The following is a 20,000-nucleotide window of genomic DNA, read 5'->3' as shown; positions in this document are numbered from 1 at the left end:
TGTTTTCTGTCCTTGTGATTTAAGAAGTGTTTCATCGTCTGTGATCAATTAAAACTCAGAAACACAACCAACAACATCTAATTAAAGAGAGAAATGTTGATTAAACCAAGATATAGTATGTTGTAGCCGCTCAGAACAACTGGACGCACCATAAAATATATGTTATTAAGTATAAATGAGTATAGCAATGAAAACTTTATTTATATTGTGGATTATATCACATAAAAGAGAATGATAAAATAGGATGGCATAACATATTAACAAATACAGTTAATATCAAATATTACCAAAGGCTGTGAGGCAGACATGTGTTATTATATTATATTATACAGTATAATTGATAAGAGATCTGAGATTTAAAACAGGGTGTGAGGTCATTTATCGGTTTTAAAATCAATCAGGGAGTCAGAGAAGTTATTGATCTGTTGATTTTAGGAGCAAATGTGAAATAAAAACACGTCACATGGTGAAAAAAAGCACAAAAATCCCCTTATTTTAAAGGAAATATAAACTTTTTTTGGTTTTTGTGATAACACTTCCAGAGTCTTGGAGATGTAGCCCTTGGTTGTGATTTTATTTTGAAGTACAGAATTTCAAAATAAAGGTCATTCTGAGGAGAACTGGTCAGATGAATAAATTTCATATCATTAGTTCATGTTTCTTCCTGAAATAAAATTTTAAAAAGAAGAAACTGAGCAATTTGCAAAATTCATATTTAGTCAGAAATAAACCAGGTGTGTTAATTATTGATGATTTTTAATTATAGTGACCTCGTTAAAGGTATAGTATGTAGGAATTCCCCCCATCTAGCGGTGCGGTTGCATATCTGAACGTATTCTTGATGTTGCATTCACGTGAAATCGGGCAGACGTCAGACAGACAACAGACACTGCATGTAACAGGATAAACAAGCGTCTATGTAAACAAGTGGCGTGACAATATGTTGTCATGGTGATGTGGTATTGTTTTACCGTCTTTCTCTCGCTGAGTAAAATGACATCCGGTTGGTTTGCCGCCGACGGCCGTCTGCCTGACTTCACCTGAATGCAACACCAGTGCCTCCGTCCTTCCTCACACTACACAGTGGTGACAGTTTTAACAGGCCGAACCCACAGCTCCGCTCAGTTTCCGTGGTTACCTACGGTCACGATGCAACATGGCCGCCTCGGTTCGGTGCGTCGCCCACTTCTGTATTTGTAACGACTTGTAACAACTCATTCTAAGGAACCAGAAAGCTTTACTTTGGATGCAGCTGTGATTCACCTTCAGTGAAATACGGATTTATGAAAGACATGTTTGATTTTTACTAATAAAAAGCCAAATAAGTTACACACTGGGGCTTTAAAGGGACAACGAGGAGTTTTGGAAAAGCGAAGTGTTCTCACTACATTTATGAGTCTCCGCACCGTGAAATTCTTTGACCGGCGCAAGACAGACTCATGTTTTCATTCATCAAGAATTAAAGTCAGAGGTTGGAAGACGATCACATACCGTCGTAGTTCCCACCATAAACGGAGATTCGGCGGCGTTATTCTCATGACTCGCCGTGAAACCGAAAAGTAAAGAAACGCTGGTCGGCTCGCCCAGCATTTCCACCACCACTAATAGTAACAATAATAATAATTTTTAATTTTTATAATGTTTATGTTTTGTGTTTTCAACTGTATATTTGATACTGTTGGACCCCAGGAAGAATAGATGTGGCTTTGCTGCAGCTAATTGGGATCTTAATAATAAACTAAACTAAACTAATAATAACAAAATAACCATAGAGACAAAACCATAGATTTATCTAAAATGGAGCAATTAACAAGTGGTGACGTAGATTCATCCACATTAACATGAGACTTTTTTATAACCAAATAGAAACTCCTCGTTGTCCCTTTAATTATATAAATGTAAGATTTACAGCAGATGATGTGAAAATCTGATTATGAACTGTGGTTTTCCTCTCGTGGTTGTTTGGTCAGATAAACAGCAGCAGTTTAAAAAAAAGAAAAAAGAAACAGAGATTTTGTTGCATCAACAGAAGAAATAAAGTTCATCTTCATCCTCTTCCTCCTCCTCCTCCTCCTCCTCCTCCTCCTCCTCCTCCTCCAGATGGATCGGAGGAGGCAGGAGGATCCCGTGTTTGTTCCTCGGTGACACACATCAGACTCAGCAGGATCTGACGCGCCTGTTCGAGTCCCGCGCACATGTCACACACACACACACACACATTATTATTGACATAATGCTGGAAATGCAGAATTACAGCAGTGCACCTCCTCCTCCTCCTCCTCCTCCTCTGCTCCTCGTCTGTGTGTTGTGATCGGCGCTGACACGTCGCCGTCAGCAGGATTGGAGGTTATATTCATAAATTTAAAAAACGTGCATCTGTTGACTTTGCAGAGAAATGACAAAACGAGGTGACACGGTGCTGACGCCACACAACAACGTTATTATAATATATATATATATATATATATATCTGCTTAGTGCTCAGCATCACAACCACACAACAGCATGTCGGAGCAGCAGCAGCTTCACGGAAAACCGGGATTCAAACCTCCGTTCACGGCAGCAGGTCGCCGTGTCTGTGTCTGAGAGAGAGAGACGTCACGTGATGTTACATGACGTCTGTAAAGATAATGAACAATTAGCAACCGCTTTGACGGCGGCGGTTGTTGTAGTATTAATGGCAGTAGCAGTAATATTTGTACATTAGCCATGGGCGTGGTGGTGGGGTGGGGGGGGGGGGGGGGCGACTTTATTTGGGGGGGTTTTATTTCGAATGAATTGGGCCCCCCAATTAATTGGTGTCATAATTTATTTCAAATATATTGAACTGAGAGAATGAACTCTGTGTCAAAGTCCTCCCAACATATTGGACATTCTGGAGACCCCCTCTTGGAGGCGTAAAATGGTTTAGTCCGCCCATAGACAGCGGCCGGCAACAAGTGTAACGTCAGTGAGCCCAGATTAAAGGGGTAGTTCAACATTTTGGCAAATTGGCCCATTGCCATAATCGCTACAGTCATAGCAGTAGGTTCATTACCTTTAATTGTAGGTGTAAGCTATTTTCAGTACGGCGGAGCGCAGCAGCTGGCTGCTCAGAGCTACGCTATGGAGGCTAAGGGAATTTCTTGGTTTCCCTCATTAAACGGAGCCGTTTTCGAGGTAAATACAGGGTAAATACGGATCCTTAAAAAGTCTTAAATTAATGTATCTAAAATTAAGGCCTTAAAAAGTATTACATTTATTAGAAATGTCTTAAGATGGTCTTAAATACTTGGATTAAAGTTCTCCGTCGCCACAACGGATTTCCGTCAATGGGAAAAATGAGGGGGGGGGGGACTACACGTGTCTTTGTTGTGGTTTACTAATGTTGCTCTCAACCAGGTCGGTCATTTCTCCTGCTAATCAGTGAAGGAAAAAAGTAAGAGTGTGGGGGATATTTTTTGCACTATCTGGCAACCCTGGCCTGCCTGCGCGTCGGCCCGGTGATGCGACTCGGTCTTTCTGGAGGCAGTGATACGCCAAGTCTCGTTGGGTCTCCTGCCGTTGACGTTGGACCGAGTGGCCGCGGTCGGAGCGCACGTGGCAGCGTGCATTCGGTTTCGTTTTGTCCGCGGTGCACCGCTGCACGGACATGCCCGTTGGTCAGCCTTCTGGTACTCATTTCAATGATAGATAGATAAAACTTTATCTATTTTCTTTTATTTTACTTTTATTTGCTCTTGCTTTTAACTCTGTTTTCAGTGTTTTGTTTGTTTTTATTCTGTCTTATGCTTCTTTTTTAATGTTTTGTCTTTATATAAAGCACATTGAGTTGCCTTGGTATGAAATGCGCTATATAAATAAAGATGCCTTGCCTTGCCTTGCCTTGTAGGCTTGGGCGGTATTACGGTAATACCGTATACTGCAGGTGTTTAAAAAATAGCAACGGTATCAGTTTCAATACCGTCATGAAAAAATGCAATGCACTTATATAGGAGATAAGGATTGAATATTAAATAAAAGTAATTTAATGTCTATAATTGATTATATGTCCAGTAGCACTTATGTGTGGTTGAATTTTCAGTTAGTTTAATATGTTTTAGCCTACTTTTACACCGGACCTGTCGTGCCATGTAAAAAAAACAAAAACAAAACTGACAGCGAGTGCGTGTCATGACTTCCTGTATCTGGCCCTTCAAAATAAAAGCCCTATATCCTTTCATATACAGTTCGGTCATATAGATTTTGACTTAATTTTGACAAGACAGGGCTCCAAATGTTTTTTGTTTTTTTCCTGCGACCAATCGACCAATGAGATTTTGGTCTGCTAATGTTTAGCCCTAGTATTCAGTTTCTGATTGGTGAAGACACAAGCCAATGTTTGGTAATGACACTTACGTCATCATTTTTAATTAGTCACGGTAATACCGTATACCGTGGTAAAATGTGGAGGAAGTTTGACGGTATCAAAATTTGAATACCGCCCAAGCCTATTGCCTTGCCTTCAATACTTAGAACTGCTCATTTTTCCATTGTCCTTGAGTAAAAGTTGTGTGAGTGATTTCAGTGTCAGTCGCGCGCAGACTCCTTCCTTTCTTCCTTGGTGCTTTTTCTAGTTTTGTATTGATTATTAGTTTGTTTATTAATAACAGACAATAAGTCAACTTGACTGATTGTCACTGAGGTTGTAGTACAGTGGGATCCCCAACCATGGCTTATATTATAGGATTTTTAAATTATTTTTTTCGATCTTAAATTTCATTCAAGGCAGCATTAAAAAAGTCTTAAAAAGTCTTAAATTTGACTTGCTGAAACCTGCAGATACCCTGCAGTAATACCAGTAGTACATGTATCAATACAAGTATCAATAATAACAGTATTAGAAATACTACAGCAGTAGTACCAGTACCTGTTGTACCAGTAGCAGTAGTAGTATTTGTAACGGCTCTAGTAGTAACAGTTGTAGTACTTCTGGTCCCTCTCAGACTTCCTGCGTGAGGACACTCCGGTGGGAACTAGTTTCCTCCGAGCGGCGGCGCACGACGACGACCAGGGGAGCAACGCGGCCATCGCCTACTCGCTGTCCAATCAGAAGCCGGCGTATCTGCACATCAACCCCGGCACCGGCTGGATCTACGTCAACCACCCCATCTCTCAGGTCAGAGGCCGTTTTCATACATACACATTTTGATTTTCATTCATTTTCTAAGATGTCCACTTCCCTCCAAACATGTCTTCACCTCTCAGACATGTTATTACTTTCTAAAATGTCCACTCTGTCCTGAAGCGCCTCATCGTTCACTGATTTAAAATGTCCTCACTTATCTGATATGTTGGCCCTTTAAAAAACCTCTGAAAGAATACATACTAAGGAAGAAAAATAGCCGAAAAATCTCAAAATTGATCAGTGCATGAAAAAACAGTGTTTTTGCCAGTAGTGTCTCTCCTTAAAGGGATAGTTCAACATCTGGAACACGACGGGAACACGTATCAGCGGTTTTGCATGAATTTCCCTCTAAAACAACTCTGTGTGGTAACGTTGTGTTATTATCTCATAGCGTGGTGAATGTGCAGCTCACAACTTGTCCACCAGAGCGTTGTGGAGTTGTTGGATTGTGTATTTGATGAGTTTGATGAGGGAAACCAAGAAATCCCATAATGAGCCTCCGTAGCGTAGCTCTGAGCAGCTCACGGCTCTGCTCCACCGTTCTAAAAACAGCTTGCACCGACAATTAAAGGTAACAAACCTACTGCTATGACTATAGGGATTATGGCAATGGGCCAATTTGCAGAAAATGTTGAACTATCCCTTTAAGTAAAGATGTCCTCTTTCCTACAGTGTCCACACTTTCCTCACCTTTAAATATGTGTTTACTTGTTAAAATATCCTCACTTTTCAATGCCCTCTCTTTCCAAAAATGTCCTCACTTTCCAAATATGTGATATTACTTTTGTTGCTTATGTCACTTGTCCACACTTCCTGAAAATATCCAGTCTTTCCACACACACAAAAAAAAATTCTTCACTATTTTAAAACGTCCTCACCTTTCCGATACGTTGTCCCTTTCCAAAAATGTCCTCGTTTTCCAAAACATCCACGTTTCAAAAACTTTTCCCAAAGAAAAAAAAAAAAAGAAAAAACCCATGATGTTGTAAATAAATCTCAAGATCTAAAATACAAATGCGGCCCTCACAAAGACAGGAGCACATGAACACACACACACACACACACACACACACACACAGATGTAATATATTCATGCCTGTATCAATTCTCATGTCGCTCCGTTGATAAAATCTCGATACATAAATAAACATGGAGGCAGCGAGCGGCTGTTTAATAACAGCTAACATGTTTGGTATTCATCCACTGAGGAAACTCTCACTGTGTGTGTGTGTCTGTGTGTGTTGTTGTAGCTTCAGGTGTGTTTTTGTGTGTCTGTGCGTGCTTACAGTATGTTCACAGGATGTGTTGTGTTCATGTACATGTGTGTGTGTAGCTCAGGGCTTCACAGCTTCATGCTAAAACTTCTTTCCTATCATTCATCTTTTCTTTTTCTTTTTCCCCGACGGTCTCCATCTCATTTCTGTTGTTCGCCGTCTGTACGACACGTTTGCAAGTAATAACGGAAACGTAGAGACGACACCAGGGAGAGAAGTGATGAAGAAACATACACACAGAGATATAGGAGGAGAGAAGAGGACGTTAGTTTATATTCAGACAAGCAAACAGCAGCGGACGTCCCATTCTATAAGCTTTAGTCTATTAACAATGGTTTTATAGTGAAGCTTTATTTATGGCATCTTCTCATTGAAATTGAATTATTGTTGTGTTCAGACTATGACAATCAATCGATCAGCTGAAAATGAACCAAGTGAGGTGTTAGAAACATGTATTTTATTGTTTAATTATTTTTTCCAGCTAAAACTCTTGATTTCACATGTGAAAACTAACAGGACTGAACTTAGACTTAAGTCTAAAGGGAGAAACTAGCAAAGCTTGGTTGGTGAAAGTAAGAAACTAACTCATATTTATCTTAACTGTAATTTGAAACCAGGTTATTATGAGAAACTAGTTCATATTAGTTAGATAAGAAGTTCAAAGATAGCCAACATGAGCATTCATCTGATATATTGACTACAGGTGAATAGGGTAAAAAAAAACAAAAAACAAAAAAACTAGCAGATTTCACCATGAAACTTCCCAAGTTTATCACTCAGATTAAGATAAATATTTCTTCTATTGCAAGTTTTGTCAAATTTAATGTTCAAATATGTAAATGAGGCAATATTTTATGAAATATGCGCTAATTTACATACATTTCCAGAACAGAAATCGGAACAATGGATAAAGCCACTTTCAAAGTTCTTGTTTTATTTTGTTAACATATTAGAATCAGACGTTTTTACAGAGGAGGATTTTGGATATCTCTTTTTATCACTCTGTAAATGAGAAAATACTGTCACCAGCCCTAAAAAAAAAATCAAATTTCTCCATGTTTTTCGTAATAAAATGTTGTATAAATCAGGCTGTGAATGATATATCAACAATCCCCTCTGTAAAAACCTTCAGGATATAGAAAGGAGAACGAGAAACTAACAAATATTTATCTTAAGTGTAATTTGAGAGCAGGTTATTGTGAGAAACTAGTTAATATGACATTAATCTGTAGATATATTGACACAGTCTAATACAGAATCAGAGACTATGCATTTAAAAAGTGTACAAACAATCTGGATTGTTATTTAACTCGACAGCAGAGGATGACAGAATCTGTTTTAATGCCTCTAAAACATTCATGTGACTATCAGATTGTGTTTAATTCTACAGTTGAAGGTTTAATAGCATGAAGTCAAAGTAAAAAACGGAGAGAAATGGATGAAGGGATGTAGACGGAGAGAAAAGGTGGAGGTTGCAGCGCCGCAGTGAAACATTAATGACGGACCGGGACACGTGGAGAACAGGCTGGATGCTACTGGTTTACATTCCCTTCATTAAATATGTTGCTGTGCTTTAAAAATTAATGCGTTTGATACGACTGAAGTTGTTTTTAAACCCTTTCCCTCCGCCGTCTGCCAGACGACAGGAAGCTGCTCAGGTTTTCTCCTGTTCTTGGACTCACTTCTGTGCAGATTTGGCTTTTTTACTCTGAACTCACCGAGTTTGGGTCCAAATTAATTTTAGTGTCTCTCGTCTCTCCGTTGTCTTGTTAGAAAATCAGTCCAAGGACCTGACCTCCTTTCCTTTCCTCATTGTTCGCACTAACTTATTGCACTTGTTTTTAGTTTTTTGGGTTTAAACTATGTATGAGCAGGAAGTATATTCAGATTATTTATATAAAGGACACAACTCTGGCATGTGAAAACACAACATTACAAGTAAAAGTCGTACACTTACACTGTCGTATTCAAAGTTTTTAATAACTTCAAGCAGTTTCCCCTTGGGGATCAATAAAGTTTTCTAATCTAATCTAATCATTCAAAGTGAAATTAATTAATCTTAGCCATTAGCCAGCATTAGCATTAGCATTAGCATTAGCAGCTGTTAACTTACCATTCTAGAGGACACATTTTCACTTCCTTTATTCGTTTATCTGTAATGGGACTCTGCATATAGAATTAATATACAAAATAAGTTGTTGTAAATACGCCAGATTTAGCTCTGGAGCTAATTTCCATCTGTAGTCCCATGGTCCACAAATAAAATGACAGTAAAACAAAACATAACATCACACAACGGTTGCATCAGCAGGATTGAATCTAAAATTAGCATGCTAAACAGCTAGCCGCTAGCTAGCTAATTGTCACTGTCTTGAAGATGTACCTGCTTGTTATGTAAATGCAGCAATTATAGTGTTTTGTCATGGCTAAGGAAATAGCTAGAGCTGTTTTCGAGGTAAATTCATGCAAAACCGCTGATGCGCGTTGCCTTCAGGGACAGTTTTTCATCAAGCAGTCTCTGTATTTCCCTCTAAAACAACTCTGTGTGGTAACGTTGTGTTATTATCTCATAGCGTGGTGAATGTGCAGCTCACAACTTGTCCACCAGAGCGTTGTGGAGTTGTTAGATTGTGTATTTGATGAGTTTGATGATGAGGGAAACCAAAAAAAATCCCATGAGCCTCCATATAGCGTAGCTCTGAGCAGCTCACGGCTCTGCTCCGCCATTCTAAAAAATAGCTTGCACCGACAATTAAAGGCAACGAACCTATACTGCTAAGACTATAGGGATTATTAATGTTGAACTATCCCTTTAAGCTTTTGTTAGCTACAGACCTAATTTAAGGTATTTTTTTTACCAAAATCCCGTTCAAAAAACCTTCCGACTTTGATTGACGAGGGAACAGGAAGTGATAAAAGCGCTAACGGAGTTCAGGGTTTTACTATATATATATTTTACTATTTATATACAGTATTTTAGTTAACCATCCTAGTATCTAATACAGTAAATCAATATGTTGTTGGATCAATGAACTGATCAGAGTGAGGTCATGAGGTCGTGTGGTCGAGGCGACGTCTCCAGCTGCAGCTGTCGTGTTGTTTCCACTGTGAGAAGAAGCTATAAAAGTTTCATCAAACAGACTGTTGTGTTAAAACTTTGATGTTGTCACGACGACTGTCTGTGTGTTTTTTTTTTTTGTCTTTGTACAAAGTCAAACTGAGAATCCAACATCTCTGACTCTTCTTATTCTCCTTCTTCTGTCGCCGTCGCCGTCGTCTCTCTGTTCTTCTTCTCTGCCACTGATCTTTCAAATGACACTTCAGTCAATAATTCAGTAAAGGCAGACCCCCCCCCTCCCCCCCTCAACCCCTCCACCCCTCCACCCCTCCACCTCTCCACCCTCTCTCTGTTTGCTTTTCATGAACAAAACCAAGATCAACATTTTAACATTTTCTTTTTCTCTCTGCTCTAATATTTAGAGTTCAAAATCCTGTCTTTTTAATATTTGTCGAATAAAAACAGTCTAATTTAATGATAAAAAAAAAAGATGATAAAATGTTAAACAGTCTCTAAGTTCTGGCTTCAAACTTTAAAGGGATACGTCAACATTTTTTTTTCTTCGTGTCTTGCCTCACTCCCGAGTCCATGACCAGCAGATAGACACCATCCTTTCGACTGTGCGTGCAGTAACAAGGGAGATAGAGCCGTATCGCCCGTAATTAGCTTAGCTCAAACACTGGAAGTCTATGGGTAGTGTTAGCCTGCCTCCACCTAAAGTTGCTAATTAGCTTAGCTCAAACACTGGAAGTGTATGGGTAGTGGGGGTCATCCCTATGTTCCCTCAGCCCTATGTTCCCTCATTTCTAACTTTTGTCGTCACTGAAAATTAGGCCCTATGTTCCCTCAGCCCTATGTTCCCTCATTTCTAACTTTTGTCGTCACTGAAAATTAGGCCCTATGTTCCCTCAGCCCTATGTTCCCTCATTTCTAACTTTTGTTGTCACTGAAAATTAGGCCCTATTCCCACAGCCCTTTGGTCCCACCATTGGTTGGGTTTAGGCAATGAAGAAAGGAGTTGGTTAAGTTTAGTAAAAAGACCAGGTAGAGGCTAGACAGGCCAGATAGACAGAGTCCAGATAGGTAGAGAGAGTCCAGAGGGAACATAGGGCTGAGGGAACATAGGCACGCTCCCGGGTAGTGTTAGCCTGCCTCCACCTAAAGTCATCAGAGAAACTCTTCAGCAACTCTAAACGGAAACCGGCGGGCCGATCTTCGTCTCAGAGCTGACAAAACTCTCCGGTAAGGCATCTTGAGCGGTCAAATGCCGCTAACGGGACGAGATCGGTCAAAACGGAGGGTTCAAGCAAAGACGCTTTATTTTGGTTCAAGCTAGCTACATGGAGGGTAGGTTAGCTTCCTGTTTCAAAGTAAAAGCACAAATTCTATCGTCATGGTTTTCTGTTTGTAAAGGGCAATGGGTGTTTTATTTTGTGAAAGTAACCGGAAGTGCGTTGGTCTCAACGGCTAGCTTGAGTAACGCCGAATTCGTCCCAACAAAATTGCAAACAGCTGGTATTTAGACAAATTAACGACACACTGCTGATCTAAACGGCTACTTTCTCACCTAAACATGTTTGAAATGTTGATAAAGTGATATATTTACAGAGTTTAGAGCTAAAATGAAATCAGCTTCTGACTGCTGATTTTGGCTCGGGTAGCAGGCAGGCTAACACTACCTATACACTTCCAGTGTTTGAGCTAAGCTAATTACAGGCGATACGGCTCTATCTCCCTTGTTACTGCACGCACAGGGGAAAGGATGGTGTCTATCTGCTGGTCATGGACTCGGGAGTGAGGCAAGACACGAAAAAAAATGTTGAACTATCCCTTTAAAGAATAAAGAACTAAAGTGGCGAGCGTTCTCCTTGCAGACGTCCAGGATCAACCAGCAGATCGTGGCGTCGGACGGGGGGAACCGCTCCAGCTCCGTGGAGCTCACCGTCATCATCACCAACGTCCACAACCAGCCGCCGCACTGGGAGCAGCAGGAGTACTGGGTCACGGTGCCGGAGAACACGGTCCGGGACGCCAAGATAGTGGTGAGTGACAACAACAGATGTTCAACCAGCTCTGACTGTCACACATCTGGAGAATATATGGTATATCATGTATCAGCTATGAAATAATCATGTATAATTATTAGGGCTGGGACGATATGCTTTTCTCCCGAAACCCTTTTCAAAACCTGTACTCTCTGTATGTAAAAAAGTGTGTATGTATGTAAAAAACATTGCACAATATTTAAAAAAAAAAAAATAATAAAATAAAATAAAAAAAATAAAAAAAAATTCAAAAGAAAAAATGTTTTCAAAAAAAAAATCGATTTAAAATTCGTCAAAAGAGATATCGCGATATTTATGTGAATCGATTTTTTCTCCCACCCCTAATAATTATGCAACATTACGACACATGAAGCAAATACTCGGAACTACTTTCTCTTCTGAAATCCCTCCGCCCAGCAGCCATGTCTGGAATGTAGTTCCGGCTGCATTTCCCTCTAAAACAACTCTGTGTGGTAACGTTGTGTTATTATCTCATAGCGTGGTGAATGTGCAGGTCACAACTTGTCCACCAGAGCGTTGTGGAGTTGTTGGATTGTGTATTTGATGAGTTTGATGAGGGAAAGGCGGAAATACGTTGCGTCGCACAGAGCTCACGTCTCTGCCCCGCCGATCTCAACACAACATGCACCGATGTTGAACTATCCCTTTAAAGTCCCATTTTTTCCCACTTTGCAAATAAGTTAATTTTGCAAAATGTACTTATTTCTTAAGGAAAGGATTTTTAAATTGATTTTTTTTTTTTTTTTTTTTTGAAAACCTTTTTTTTTTTGATTTTTTGTGTGAATTTTTTTTAAATATTGTGCAATGTGCATTAGTTAGCCTTTTTACATACAGGGAGTACAGGTTTTGAAAAGGGTTTAAGTTCACTTTATAATGGAGTATGTTAATTTATAGGCGCCTACAGTATTTGTGTGCAGATAAATGTAAAAAATGAAGACTAAAAATCGAGAGAATCGGCAATATCGTAGAATCACAATTTAAATCGAATCGCCATCCAAAAAATCGTAGAAAATTGAATCGGGAGAAAAGCGTATCGTCCCAGCTCTAGAAACCAGTGATCACATTTTATATATTTAGGAGGCTCTGAGTGTGTGTGTGTGTGTGTGTGTGTGTGTGTGTGTGTGTGTGTGTTTGGATTCTCAGACGTTTCTGATATGACTGTAATTTATTGTATTTACACTCAAACTGCTGGTTCAGGCTCCGTCCACACGACTGCTGTTCATTTAGAAGTGACACTTTAAGTGTGTGTTTGTGTTTGGAGATCATTTTTGTTTTAAAAACACACACACGCACACATATCTAACGGATCACATGCACGGAGCATGTGCCAGCCAGACTAAACAGTAAGTGGATCGTCTCTGTCATCTTGAACCCACTGCAAAGTCACAGGCTGTATTCGAAAAACCGCATACTATACTGCTAGTACGTACTGATTTGGCCAAAATGCAGTATACAGTATGCAAACAAAAGCAAAATCTACAGTATGCAAAAAAATTCCCGGATGTCGTACTGATTCAGAAAATATCTCCAGTATCTGACCAGTCTACATTGCGTACTGTATCCCACAATGCAATGCGCCCCTGACGTCTACGTAACCAAAGACGGAAGTTAAGTATCTTTGCCGTGTATCGTAACTATGTTATATAGTTTAATAAAATAAAACTTAATGCAGACTGATCGGTTCATTGTAAAACATTTATTTATTTTTGTAAATGTGGTTATTTCTGTACATCCAGAGCCCCGAGGCAGCGCTGCTCTTCTCTCCAATACACACAGGAAGCTTCACTTTACATTCAAACAAACTAATGCTATTGCTACAATTGTTAGATTTCATCAATGAGACCAACATTTATCTCCAAAAAATAACTTAACCAGCCGGTGGTAAACCTCTAAAAACCTGCGGGTAAGTTAATTAGCGATCGTTTTCTCCCCCGGGATGACGACGGAGGTTGGCCAGTTGAGCAGCTCGGAGCTTCACTTCTCCGAAAAACATCGGAGCAAACTTCTAAACAGCCGTCGTTTGGATAAACTGGCCGTATATTTGGGATCTAAACAGTTACTTTCTCGCATGAAAAAAAATTAAAACTTAATAAAGTTACATAATAACAGTGCTACACTGCAAAAACTCAAAATCTTTCCAAGAATATTTGTCTAATTTCTAGTCAAAACTAAACTCTTTTCACTTAAAATAAGACTCATCGCCTAAAGATTAACTTGTTTTTAGATCATTTTCACTTGTTTCAAACAAATTTTTACTTGAAATAAGTAGAAAAATCTGCCAGTGAAAACAAGTTTTTTGTGCTTGTAATAAGAAAAAAACTTGCTCGACTATCAGATTTTTCTACTTATTTCAAGTGAAAATATGCTTGAATAAAGTAAAAAAAAGTCTAAAAACAAGTTACTTTTTAATGTGATGAGTCTTATTTTAAGTAGAATTAGATTAGTTTTGACTAGAAATAAGACAAATATTCTTGGTAAGATTTTGAGGTTTTGCAGTGTACAGCGGGAAATAAAACAGCTTTTCGCCTGTTTTACAGCTCAAAATAAATAAACTTTTATTTGTCCCGGGAGGGAAATTTGTCATGGGCATAATACAGCTTCTTTGTACTTGCAAAAAACATACACCATACATACATTACAGTAGTAACACTGGCCCACATATCAAAGAGAGAAAAGAGAGAAAAAGAAAAAGAAAAAGTGCAGGGAGTGCAATAAATAGTTTAAAATACTCATAAGACAAGTTCAAATATGAAAACATACTAAAAAACTAAAAGAGAACAAGGGATGTTAATTAGCCAGCAGGTGAACAGGCAAACCGGATGTAATAGATATGATTGGCTGATTGATGGGTTGATGGGCTACCGCTACCGGTTGCCGTGAAATGCATTCTGGGAAACTTGTAAACTGCATACTGCGGTGTGAACGGCGTCGGTCTGCTGAAGTAGCAGACTGAATCCTACATTCAGTCTGCAGTATACAGTACATATCTACATCTTCTTCCTCCCCCTCTTCTTCCTCTTCCTCTTCTGATCCATAGAAGCAGCTCTATGATGTGTTCAGGCCGACTGTGACACAGGACACATGAAATAAGGAGAGGAACATTTAAAGCCAGACCTCCTCTTCCTCTTCTTCCTCCTTCTCCTCCTCCTCCTCCTCCTGCTCCTCCTCTTTTTCACATCCATGCAGTAAGAACCCTGAGGAGCAGGAAACACTCTTTCTTCTCCTCCTTCTCCTCCTTCTCTCTCTCTCTCTGTCAGCACGTTTAGTCGAGAGCTTCCAAACATTTTCTGCCGAGCAAACAACCAGAGTCACTCACCTGACACACACACACTAAAACACACTAAAACACACACACACACACACACACACACACACACACACACACACACACACACACACAGACACACACACACACACTAACAGTGTGTGTGTGTGTGTGTGTGTGTGTGTGTAATCCTGTGTAAGCTCGTGTGTGTTACTCATGTGAGCTCTTGCTGTATTTAATCTCCCTCCTCCTTCTCCACCTCTCTCCTCTTCTCCTCTTCCTCCCCCCTTTCTTCACCTCCTCCTCTAACTTTCTTCCTCTCTCCTCCTCCTCTTCTTCTCTCGTCCTCTCCTCTTTTGTCTTTCTCTCCTCTCCTCTCATCTTCTCTCTCCTCCTATTTTCTCCTCTCTCCTCTCCCCTATCATCCTCTTCTTTCCTCCTCTCCTCCTCCTCCTCTTCTTCCTCCTTCTCTTTCACCCCCTTTCTTCTCCTCCTCTTCTCACTCTCTTCCTCTCTTCTCCTCTTTGTCCCCCTCTTCTCCTCCTCTCACCCTCTTCCTCTCTCATCCTCCTCTTTCACCTCCTCTCTCCTCCTCCTCCTCTCCTCTTCTCCTCTTCCTCCCCCCTTTCTTCACCTCCTCCTCTAACTCTCTTCCTCTCCTCCTCTTCTTCTTCCTCCTCTTTCACCCCTTCTCTCCTCCTCCTCTCACTCTCTTCCTCTCTCCTCCTCTTCCTCTTTACACCGTTCGACCCCAGAAAAGACTGAAAATGATCATCATCACCACGACGACGGCAGCAGCGGTGGTGATGATGATGATGACGATGTTAATGATGATGATGATTGGAGGTTGTCACGGCGACGCCACAGCTCCCTCTGTCAGAGGTGATTGACAGGAGAGAGAGATAATTACACCTGTTGTCAGGACAACACAATGGACCTGACAGAGGAGGAGGAGGAGGAGGAGGAGGAGGAGGAGGAGGAAGAAGAGAAGGAGGAAGAGAGGAAAGAGAGGGGGAGGAGAAGAGAGAGAAGGAGGAAGAGAGGGAGGAGGAGGAGGAGGAAGAGGGAGGAGGGGGAGGAGGAGGAGAGGAAGAGGAGGAGAAGAGAGGGGGACAAGGAGGAAAAAGAGAGGAGGAGGAGGAGAGAGGAAGAGGGTGAGAGGGGGACGAAGAGGAGAAGAGAGGAGAGGGGGGGAGGAGGAGGAGAAGGAGAGAGGAGGAGGAGAGAGGTGGAGGGGGGAGGAGGAGAGGAAGAGGAGGAGAAGAGGGGGGGACGAAGAGGAAAAAGAGAGGAGGAGGAGAGAGGGGGTGAAAGAGGAGGAGGAAGAGAGGAGAGGGAGGAGGAGGAGAGAGGGGGTGAAAGAGTAGGAGGAAGAAGAGAAGGCGGAGGAGAGAGGAGGAGGAGGAGGGGGAAGAGGAGGAGAGAGTGGAGGGGGAGGAGTAGGAGAGGAAGAGGAGGAGAAGAAAGGGGGACGAAGAGGAGAAGAAAGGAGGAGGAGGAGAGAGGGGGTGAAAGAGGAGGAGGAAGAGAGGAGAGAGGGGGAGGAGGAGAGGAAGAGAGTGAAAGGATGAGGAGAAGAGAGGAGGAGGAGGAGGCTGTGTGTTCACCTCCTCCTCCAGTGTGTCAGAGTGAGCGTCAGCAGCTCAACGACGACACTCTGGTGACGGTTAGAAGATGATTTCAGTGGAAGTTGGAACAAAGATTAAAGGGATAGTTCACCCAAAATTCAAATTTCACGTGCTCCGTGCAGCACTGCATGTCCAGATGACGGTTGAGAACGGAGCTCACTTTTCTTCGTCCAAAAAGACACACCAAAAAACATCCAAACACCTCCACACAGCCCGTCTGTAATGTCCCTCTTGTATTGAAGCCCCACCATGAGAAATTGTTCCTAAAAAAATGTAATAAGTCTATGTTTTAAGCTTGTTTGTAGCGGAAGCTCCTCTTCCTGGTCCGTCCAAATCGCGCGAGACATGAGGGTGAGTAGATAATGAGTGAAATTTGAATTTTGGGTGAACTATCCCTTTAAAAAAAACACAACAGAAAAGGTTGTGGTGCGTTCGCTGACCTCTGACCGGCGTGGGTCATGTGACACTTCTCCACACATACGACCACAAACACAAAGCATCCAAGATGACTGGAGTGTCTCCTCTTCCTCATCCTCCTCCTTCTTTTTTCCTCCTACTCCTCTTCCTCTCCTCCTTCTCCTTCTCCTCCTCCTCCTCCTTCTCCAAGTTTACCTCCTCCCTCCTTCCCCTCCTCCTCCTCTTCCTCCTCCTCATCCTCCTCCCTCTCCTTCCTACTCCTCTTTCTTCTCCAAGTTCCCCTCCTCCCTCCCTCCTCCTTTTCCCCTTCCTCTTCTTCCTTCGCCTCCTCCCTCCTTCCCCTCCTCCTCTACCTCTTCCTCCTTCCCCTCCTCCCTTCTTCCCTCTTCTTCCTAATCCTGCCTCCTTCTCTTTTCATCCTACTCCTCTTCCTCTCCTCCTTCTCCTCCTCCCTTCTCCTCCTCCCTCTCCTTCCTACTCCTCTTCCTTCTCCAAGTTCTCCTCCTTCCCTCTTCCTCCTTCTCCTCTTCCTTTGCCTCCTTCCCCTCCTCCTCCTCTTCCTCCTTCTCCTCTTTCCTCCTTCCCTCTTCCTCCTCCTTCTCTTCCTCCTCCCTCCTCTCCTCCTCCTCCTTCTTCTCTTCCTCCTCTTCCCTCCTTCCCCTCCACCTCCCTCCTCCTCCTCCTCCTCATCTTCCTCCTCCTCCTCCTCCTCCTCCTCCTCCTCCTCCTCTGCTGTGTTAATTGCACTGAGGATGAACTGTTGTTTTAAATTTAGCAGTGTTATTAAGGTCTGTTAATTACGTTGTTAACGAGGTGGAGGGAGCGAGACGCTGCAGAGGTGTGTGTGTGTGTGTGTGTGTGTGTGTGTGTGTGTGTGTGTCTCTGTGTGTGTGTGTGTGTGTGTGTGTGTGTGTGTGTGTTTCATATTTTCTCACGGTCTGATCATCAGCTGACTTCCTGCTGTTTTCCGTCGCTGTTACACAAACTCTCTCTCTGTCACAGTTTCACAGTTTTGTTTTCTAATTTATAAGAACCAGACAGAAACTTTCAAATATGACGTCATTTAGTTTAGTTTTCAAGGTAAATACAGAGACTGCTTGAAGAAAAACTGTCCCTGAAGGCAACGCGCATCTGCTGGTTTTGCATGAATTTACCTCTAAAACAACTCTGTGTGGTAACGTTGTGTTATTAGCGTGGTGCCAAATTTGCCAATTTTGCCAAAAATTTGCCAAAATGTTGAACTATCCCTTTTAACTCTATGAGATAATAACACAACGTTACCAGACAGAGTTGTTTTAGAGGGAAATTCATGTAAAACCGCTGATGCGCGTTGCCTTCAGGGACAGTTTTTCATCAAGCAGTCTCTGTATTTCCCTCTAAAACAACTCTGTCTGGTAACGTTGTGTTATTATCTCATAGCGTGGTGAATGTGCAGGTCACAACTTGTCCACCAGAGCGTTGTGGAGTTGTTGGATTGTGTATTTGATGAGTTTGATGATGAGGGAAACCAAGAAATCCCATAATGAGCCTCCGTAGAGTAGCTCTGAGCAGCTCACGGCTCTGCTCCGCCGTTCTAAAAACAGCTTGCACCGACAATTAAAAGTAACGAACCTGCTACTGCTGTGACTATAGGGATTATGGCAATGGGCCAATTTGACAAAATGTTGAACTATCCCTTTAATTAATTGAGGATTTTGAACAATTCAGTAAAAAAAAAAAAAGCTCCAGAATAATGAAGTTAGCATGCGAGGCCGACAGGACCGGCCGCGACCAGCTGAGCGCGATGTGCTGCGACGTCTCCGCAGGGCGTTCGGTTCATCACACACACACACACACACACACACACACACACACACACACACACACACACACACACACACACACCGGCCAGCTCAGCCTCCTCCCGTCTAATGAGATGATTTGTCATTAGCGCTGATTCGGTCGCGCTCGGCTGCTTCGTCCACGCTGCGACGCCCCGGGGACGAGCGGACGACCTCAGACGACCCCCTCACCTGCAGACTGGACGGCTGTGTGTGTGTATGTGTGTGTGTGTCTGTGTGTGTGTGTGTGTGTGTGTGTGTGTGTCGGCCTGCAGCAGCTCACATCCAGATGTTAACACCTACAATTAAAACATCCACTCGTCTCAGTTTCACTTCAATAAGAAACTATAGGCTACACTGCAAAAACTCAACATCTTTCCAAGAATATTTGTCTTATTTCTTGTCAAAATGTCTCATTTCTGGTCAAAACCAAACTCTTTCCACTTAAAATAAGACTCATCGCCTAAAAATTAACTTGTTTTTAGATCATTTTCACTTGTTTCAAACTAATTTTCACTTGAAATAAGTAGAAAAATCTGCCAGTGAAAGCAAGTTTGTTTGTGCTTGTAAGAAGAAAGAAAAACTTGCTCCATGTTGTCCTTCTGGGTCAAATTGACCCAATCTGTTCACTTCCTCCATCCTTCCTTCTTTCCTTCCTTTCTCCCTTCCTTCTTTCTAATATCCTTTTTCCCTTGCTTCTTTCCTTCCTTCCTTCCCTTCGTCCTTACTTCTTCTTCCTTCCTCTTTCTGTTCCCTCCCTCCATCTTTCCTTCCTTCCTTCCTTCCTTCCTCCATTCTTTTCTCCCATCAATCCCTTTGTCCTTCTTTCCTTCCTTCCTTCCTTCTTTCCCTTCGTCCATCCTTGCTTCCTTCTATCCCTTTGTCCTTCCTTCCTTCCTTCCTTCTTTCCCTTCGTCCTTCCTTGCTTCCTTCTATCCCTTTATCCTTCCTTCCTTCCTTCCTTCTTTCCCTTCGTCCTTCCTTCCTTCCTTCTATCCCTTTATCCTTCCTTCCTTCCTTCTTTCCCTTCGTCCTTCCTTGCTTCCTTCTATCCCTTTATCCTTCCTTCCTTCCTTCCTTCTTTCCCTTCGTCCTTCCTTGCTTCCTTCTATCCCTTTATCCTTCCTTCCTTCCTTCTTTCCCTTCGTCCTTCCTTGCTTCCTTCTATCCCTTTATCCTTCCTTCCTTCCTTCTTTCCCTTCGTCCTTCCTTGCTTCCTTCTATCCCTTTATCCTTCCTTCCTTCCTTCCTTCTTTCCCTTCGTCCTTCCTTGCTTCCTTCTATCCCTTTATCCTTCCTTCCTTCCTTCTTTCCCTTCGTCCTTCC

At 41.9% G+C, this 20,000-nt stretch overlaps 1 protein-coding gene across 1 annotated transcript in view; it reads left to right on the top strand.

Annotated features, from left to right (window-relative positions):
* LOC146972713 (neural-cadherin-like) overlaps positions 1-20,000 on the top strand; it is a 209,237-nt gene that overhangs the window by 122,787 nt on the left and 66,450 nt on the right. Inside the window, exons 13-14 of the mRNA XM_085802145.1 lie at positions 4,965-5,137; positions 11,353-11,520. Coding sequence (XP_085658271.1) covers positions 4,965-5,137; positions 11,353-11,520 — 341 coding nt within the window. The remainder of the gene's footprint in view (positions 1-4,964; positions 5,138-11,352; positions 11,521-20,000) is intronic.

This window comes from Trachurus japonicus, chromosome 16 (genome assembly GCF_045865225.1).
Source record: "Trachurus japonicus isolate A0001 chromosome 16, Traja_1.0".
NCBI classification, from domain to species: domain Eukaryota; kingdom Metazoa; phylum Chordata; class Actinopteri; order Carangiformes; family Carangidae; genus Trachurus; species Trachurus japonicus.
Note: the sequence above shows the minus strand (reverse complement) of the source record. Positions and strands in the feature narration are given on the sequence as shown.